Source organism: Neopelma chrysocephalum, unplaced genomic scaffold (genome assembly GCF_003984885.1).
Source record: "Neopelma chrysocephalum unplaced genomic scaffold, ASM398488v2 Primary Assembly neopelma1_23, whole genome shotgun sequence".
In the NCBI taxonomy this organism is placed as follows: domain Eukaryota; kingdom Metazoa; phylum Chordata; class Aves; order Passeriformes; family Pipridae; genus Neopelma; species Neopelma chrysocephalum.
The window spans coordinates 2,099,839-2,107,275 of record NW_020897691.1 but is presented as its reverse complement, the minus strand read 5'-3'; the positions used below and the strand labels follow the sequence as shown (position 1 = coordinate 2,107,275).

At 36.5% G+C, this 7,437-nt stretch overlaps 1 protein-coding gene across 8 annotated transcripts in view; it reads left to right on the top strand.

The window, feature by feature from the left end:
- WDR64 (WD repeat domain 64) overlaps nucleotides 1–7,437 on the top strand; it is a 72,070-nt gene that overhangs the window by 1,201 nt on the left and 63,432 nt on the right. For 7 of the 8 annotated variants that reach the window (XR_003534361.1, XM_027684250.1, XM_027684259.1 and 4 more), the window contains exons 2-3: nucleotides 5,717–5,872; nucleotides 6,729–6,880. The exons of the other annotated variant lie outside the window; for it this stretch is intronic. Coding sequence is in view for 6 of the 7 variants with exons in the window: in XM_027684250.1 (XP_027540051.1) it covers nucleotides 6,730–6,880 (151 nt within the window). In the remaining variant the exon portion in view is untranslated. The remainder of the gene's footprint in view (nucleotides 1–5,716; nucleotides 5,873–6,728; nucleotides 6,881–7,437) is intronic. 8 annotated transcript variants of the gene reach the window in all.

Genomic DNA, 7,437 nt, shown 5'->3' with positions numbered 1-7,437 from the left:
CCCAACCCATCCCTGAATGTATCACAATGATTTTTGCTTAGCAGGGCTTTATGCCTAAAACGCCTTGCCAGACCAAGCATCACTCTTCCTCAGAGGAAGAGCTCTCTGTTGTTTGCTTTACTGGCTGACCAACATACGTGCTGATGTGTGACAGTCTTCACAAGGGTCCAAATAAACTTTCAGTTTAGCCCTACTCTTAGTTTAGCTGAGGAAAAAAAAAAGGTGAATATATCGTCTATGAAAGTAGCAGAATTTTCATGGAAATTTGTCTGGGAAAAAAATACCTGTTTTGGGGTTTTTTTCCTCTCTTATATGCTCTTATTAAATGGTCTAGACTGAGCGTGTGATTCCTTGTGGACTGAGACTGAAAACATGGGTAGCTGAGCTAGGTTTGATGTCTTTTAAAACACATATCTATATACAAATTATGTGTTTGTCATGGCAATTTTATATGACAAACTAAGCTGTAATACAAGGGTTAGGAATAAAGAAAGTCATAGGTCAGAAAAATAAAACAGTGATTAAAGTAACTGTTCTCATCAATGTTAACTTTATTTACAATCTATCTTTTTAAATCCCTCAAATATGACTTAATCAGTAATTGAAATCTACTTTGAAAAGCTAGTTCAGTCTGTTTCTTTATCACTGGTCTTTGGGGTTTTTCTCATTACAAAGGCAGCAGGAGTTGCCTTTCTTAAATTAATTATATTTTTCTTCCTCAGCTGTATTTATAGAACATATGAGCTTCCAAAATTTCCCATAATACAGTGCTTGAACACTGACTTTAGGGAAGGCATAATTTTGTCTTTCCTTGTCCATAAAAGAGATTACCTGTGCATATCAGACTCTGTTCAAAAATACACAGTCAGCAGTTCATTTAGGACTAGTCACTGCATGCTGAAAGTCTACCAATGACATGACTGGACCAAATTAATGCTACACCTCATTGAGAAGAAGACATCACTATCTCCTACCTTTAAAGGAAAATCTTAAATTGTCTGTCTTTTTATCCCTGCAAAATGAAAGGAAAGAAAAGATGGTAAGAAGAGCAGGGGAGAAATGTAATTTAGTCAGTAGTACTAATGCTATTGCTAATGTTATTCAAGTGGTCTTAAATACTTCATGAGCTTTCATATATTTCATGAGAAATGAGTTCCATTTGTCTTCCATGAAGTGTTACTACTCATATGAGGCACAACAAAAATAAATGCTTTGTTATTGTATCATCGGGTCAAAGGCAAAGCTGGAAACAGAACCCTGACCCCTAGTTCTAGTCCAGCATCTGTTTTACCTAACCCAGTCTAGAACCATTGCAGCAATGGTTTTAATAATCTAATTAATTCTTTATTCAATCCTTTTCTAGCTTGTCATGCAATTAAAAAGCTGAAACACTTAAAAAACCCAGACATCTGTTTGCAATGCTTCATGTTTGCACTGTTTTGTATTTGGACCAGACCCTGCTCATCAAACATGCATGAATATTAATGGAAATGCTGCAAAAAGGATTTTACCTTTACTTTTACAGTTGCATAAAAGGATAAACCACAATGCAATATTTGCATTTCCAAAAGTGTGTGCGTGTGGCTTACTGGCAGTGTGTCAGCTCAAAGTACTAAATATATATGTATCTGAGTTCATGGAAGTAAAAAAGTACAAGAAGCAGGAATACAAGGTCCCCAGTCCTGTACTATAAAAACTGCCTCTGAAACTCCCGAGGACTTTCTAGGTCACTTCTGCAACAGTACTTTTAACATGTTATCTGTTATGCACAATTTACATGGAATGAAAAAATGCATGGGCTGTAAACTTTCAGCTGGCCGACATATGCTTATATATGTGTTAAACAAACCTTAAAAGCCAGCTTGGAAGTAATAATCCAAAACTGGAAAGCTTGCAGATGTCTGGGACTTCCCTGCCTTTGCTGTATTTAGTAATTTGAAATGTTTCGGCACATCAGAGCATCAAGTGTCACTCACATATTAGAGCTGAAGAATCTGAAGCAGAGTAAATAAAGTATCAAAGTTACTGCTACTTTCTAAGCTTGTGTAGAAATGCAAACCACAAACCATGACTCCCAGGTGTAACTGCGCCATCAAAAATGTCAGGGCTTTTGCAGTGAGTTTTTTAAGGCATTCAAGAGACCTATTTCATTTCATATTTGTTCATTGACTTATATGTTGCTTTCACTCCTTTTCTCGAATCTGTGTCTTCTGTTAGTGTGCCTTTCAAGTCACAGGTTCTTTCCTATCTTTCCTGACAAGCAGAGAGTGAGCAGAAAAGTCAAGCTTTTGTCCGTACTAAATACATTTATTTTAGGAGTCAGATAATGCTGGGGGTTTGCTGCCTGTTTTGAACTTTGTAAAACTTATTATTTCAATGGGCATTGTATACAGCCAAACCACAGGCCTCTGAAAACAAAACAAAACAAAACATCCCAAAAACTCTGGCTACCTGGCTTCAGTTTTTTTATTGGCATTTTTACAATATTCTTCTGGCATTTCTTTTCTTACATGTTCTTTTTGCTATTCTTTAGCCTTAAAAGCAGATGAAAGCCAAGTGATTATTCACTGTATAACCACAGTGCATATCTATAGAGCAAGGGAGAGTTTGCAGACAGAAGAAATCTTTCACTGGCATTAAAACAAGGCTTTTAACATAGATCTAGGCCTGTTAATAATGCAATATATAAGTAAAAAAAAATGCACAAGCATAATGGCAAAAGTTTAAAACTAGGGCTTTATCTTGCAGAACTTGTAATCCTAGCTACATAATCTAGTCCTTATTAGGATGTGAACTTTGAATCATAGCAGGTTAAGTGGAAAAGTTGCACTTTTCTCTGGAATGAGAAAAGTGCTTGGCTCAGACATGGTTCACTGAAGCAAGCACAAGTTGGGCAGCAGAGTGTGGACCCAAGTGGACAATCCTGGGAGGTGATGGCATGCTGTCAGAACATCTGTACTGCAGCTGGAGGTTGGCTCCAGGCTGTTCCATGATATGTGAGCTCTAGTATACCTGATATGTGTACAAATAGCTGTACTAGCTGCAGGTGTGATTCATCTCACCTAAATGATGTATTTGAAAATTAAGCACCTAAGACCAGTAAGATTAATCATTCTTTAAAAGTGTTTATTATTATTGGCTGGCACATAAGGTGACTTAAATAATTAACTTTTATATGTCTAAGTTCGGTGAGATGAACTTCATCTTGGCTATACAAACCTGTGTGGGACTGTGGTACATGCTCAGGTGGCAGATGCATATTGATACCTCTGTGGCACTTGTTTCTTGCTAAGTAAATTAAAATAAGTGATGATATATACTTGTACCTGCTGACATCGTACCTCCCTTGGTTGTATAGACACAGCTCATAGGGCAGCTTGAACCATAAACACTAGCACTGTAAAACCAGTATAAGACCAGTAACACCAGGTTTTCCAACAATAACCTGTGAAATTCAGTTGCAATATACACGAGGTTTTTTCAAGGAATGACCTTGCGTAAGAGTTCATACTTAGGCTGCAGCTTCTTGTTAGTGAGACAAACATGAAGTGAAAGTGATTACAAACGCACTATTATCATTTTCTAGAGTCCAACATACAAATCAATAAATAGTGCATAGAAAATACAGTTTTTAAAATTATCACTTGGTCATTTCAGCTGTTGTTACAGAAGAGCAATGCACTTTATAGCAGAGAGTCCAATACTACTTGTGGGGTGATAATATAAAGAGCAAAGTGAAAAATGAAGCCAGTAGAATAAAAGAGTGAGCTAATGTAAATGTGAACATGATAGCACCCCTTAAAAACTGTTTCATGGAAAAAATTCAATTTTTACAATGCTAAAATTAATTACTTGCCCAACCCCATACTGGTCAGAGTGTTCAGCCAGTTTTAAGCAGCTTTATCCTAATTCAACTGCAAACACAACCGGGTTTAAGGGCATATCTATAAGGAAGAAATGGCAAAGGATAGGTAACTTAGCTCAAAGGAATTAAAAATACCAAAAGAAAACAGCTTCAGGGACTCATTTTCCTTTTTTTTTCCTTATTAAATGGCTGGACTTCATCTGGACTAAAATCAGAGTAAGAAACAAAGTCTCATATGTGCCAGAGCCTCTTTAAGGGCAACTAAGGCCATTTTAGATCTACTGTGTTTTCTTTGGGCTATTCTGAACCATCATTTTACTTGGGGACAGTTTGCCTTTGCATGAGACTACCAGGAAGAGTGACTGGCAACCTGGTACAGGCAGGAAAGAAGACCTATCACCTTTTGCTGTTTGTGTGCTGCAGTAGTTTTGGGTTATTTCTTATGAGCTCTCATAATTCCACAGTCAGAATTTTAAAACTTGCATAGAATTTCATAGACTTAAGATAGTTCCTGAGATAAAGATTGAAAATTATTGATTTTTCAAATGAACTGCCATTCCTGCAATTAACTTGCTGTAGCTGTTCTTTGCACCCGTACAGACATGCATTAATTAACTTTGTACAGGTCTGATAATATCCAATAATTGAGACTAATATGATTATGTGGTAAGAAGAGGAGAGTTGGGAGAGTCGACTTCTGAATAATAATCAACTCTGCTATAATCCATATCCAGTGCTTTCCACACTATCAGTACAGGAGACAGGAAAGGAAATGCTTTTCATTCAGTTAATGCTACTGTAGACTTACTAATGCAAGGACTTCCTGTTACTCATTAATTTAATCTTGAATTTTCCTGCTTATCTTCTAATACAATTCATATCTTCTCTGCTTTCGTATTTCAGTCCACTCAGTCATCACATCTTATTTGAAAATTTTACTGTACATTTTTTTGAGTTTAAACATTGAAGGCAACAGAATCAGCTGGTACTGAAAGCAATGGTTCCCCATTTGGGGTTTCTGTGTGTTTTCGTTATGTTATGTAACATGAAGTTTCCTCATGAGTTGTTGCAAGAGAACAAAAACATAGCTTTCTGTTCTTAACCTTCCCATTCTGAGGATGTATGCTAATACCTTTTATGAACCTTAAACCACTGTTATTAATTGGGAAATGAGAATATAGCCTGGTGTCATACAAGCTTAGATGACACAGACTGGAAAAATGAATCAACAGGAAGCACTGCATAACAAGGATTCGGCTGGAAGCAATATATCAAATACACCATAACTCTGACCAAGATAGAGTCCCTGACCTGCCGCTGGGTACCTTGATACACAAGGGAGATATTTTCTTGGAGAATTACTGTTGGAATTAGCAAAAATGTATCCTCAAACTATCTCTTCCTTTTCTGGGAATCGTTGCTGCTTTTCTCTGCCAAACTGTTTTCTTTATTCTAGTCAAAAACACGCCTGTTGCAGTTGAGCAGGAGTATCCAGAAACTTTTGTGCTCTTCCCAGTGGATATGATAGAACTTCAAGTGGATATGATAGAACTTGTGTTAGGTAGCATATCATGACACACCACTTTTTCTGCTATTTCATGCAGAGATATTTACATGCATTATTTTTAGTAACTTTGCTTAATACCAATTAGTTGTCTTCCCTATATGTTTCAAAACTGTGGCTCAGCTGATTTTCCAAGCGTGTGTGAAGTCTATGGCCTTTATCTGTTTTGCTTTGGTTTTATTTGAAGAAATGACTTGGATATTCTCAAAATATGCCTGAGTGATATCAATCCTTTAGATTGCCACAAAAAGTATAAAATATAATTTCTCCTTTCCTTTCAACTACAGAATCTCCACAAAGCAAAGGCTCTGTGTTCGGCAATTCAAGAAAGCCTTGGCCAATAAGCCTGGCATCAGCTTTGGGTGAAGTAATAGAAAAGTGGATTGGGAGATCAACAGCTAAAGACCAATATACAGAAATTGATCAACGTGGTCTACAGAAAAGTGAGTTTAACAAATAGTCTGAAATTCATTATTTGACCAGAGTACCAATTTGCATTTTATGGTATAGCACAGCAACATGGCATTAGCATTCTTTAAAGATATTGAAAAGATGAAAAATGTGGAAAAGAATCACAAATATTATATTGAGGTCTGAAGGAAAGTGCTGCAGTAGGATGCAGAGAGTTCAGTTTGCTTTAATTAACAGGAGAAGAAAAATAGAGTAGTAGTCCAGGTAAAAAAGGCCCCTACTACAAGATGATACCAACTATTACTCTGAATTAGTAAAAATATTCCAAGAACTGCTGAATGGAAGGAAGCTGAAGCCACACAAAGTCATATAAGAGCCTTAAATTTTAACAGTGTGAGCAATTAACCTTTGGAACAAACATGATGGATTTTCCATCTTTTAAGACTTGACACCTTACCACAAGTTATACTTTAGAGCAAAATTTTGTGGCTGATATAGTGATAAATATCTGTAACATAAATAATCTGTAACATAAAGGACATGGAAGTAGAAGATCTCAAGGTCTCTTCTGTCACATGAGATAACATGAAATAATCTCACATGCTGGATTATTTAGTGATCCTGGTTTGTGACCAAGGACCACTCAGCAAGTTGGATTTTGTGATATGATGGGGGGTTGTGACATCAACAATTTGCTACAGCATTTTCCAGCTTGAGATGCTAAACCATTATTATCTAGTTACATTATTTTGTAATGCTTGGTATACCTGTCATACAGCTTCATGTTGTATGAACTCACGTGGGAGTTTAAGATTTAAGGAGCAAAGCAAGGCTTGGACATGGCTGTAAGAAGAGCTCTCCCTCTTACCTTGTCCCTTGTTAATAAAGGATGTCTGAAAAGAAGCACTGTGTTAAGGAGGGTTGCTCTGCTCTTAAATCACTGGATTTCAAGAATGCATTGGAGCAGTTCCAGAAACTAGTTGAAAAAATGATAATCCAGAAGACAAAAGAGAGATCAGGCTTATATACTGAAGACGATGGTAAGAGATATTCTTTCTGATGGAAAAGTGTAATTTTCATATGGAGAGAATGTGTTGTAGAGAGAAAACTGTAAGAAAGATCTTGAATGTTCTAACTGTAACTGTGTGATTTTTACAGGAAATAGGTAGATTGCACTATGAGACTGCTTTTCTAATCCTGCTAGGACTTCTGGCAAAATTATAAGGCTATGGTGATCACTCCCAAAATATAATTGGTGGAGTTAGAACATATAGCATGATGCGATGTTTCTGTAAAAGCACAAACCTGATGAATTATACAAACCCAGTTGCTAAATGTAAATAATGGGGGCAAAGTTTTGCTTTTCTCAATGCAAATGGCTACTGCTGCATGAAAGGATAAACTTTATCCCTCCATTCACGTTCAGAGAAACAAATCGGAATCATGGTTTGAAAGTAAGGGAAGAAAGAAGAGGTGAGAAGTTTTTACCTATTCTTTTATCTTTTTCCTATCATGCATTAAAAGTTAGGTAGTTTTTAAAAGAGCAAACATTGACTGATTTTCTTTTTTCCAAATGCTTTAGTGAATACAATGTGAG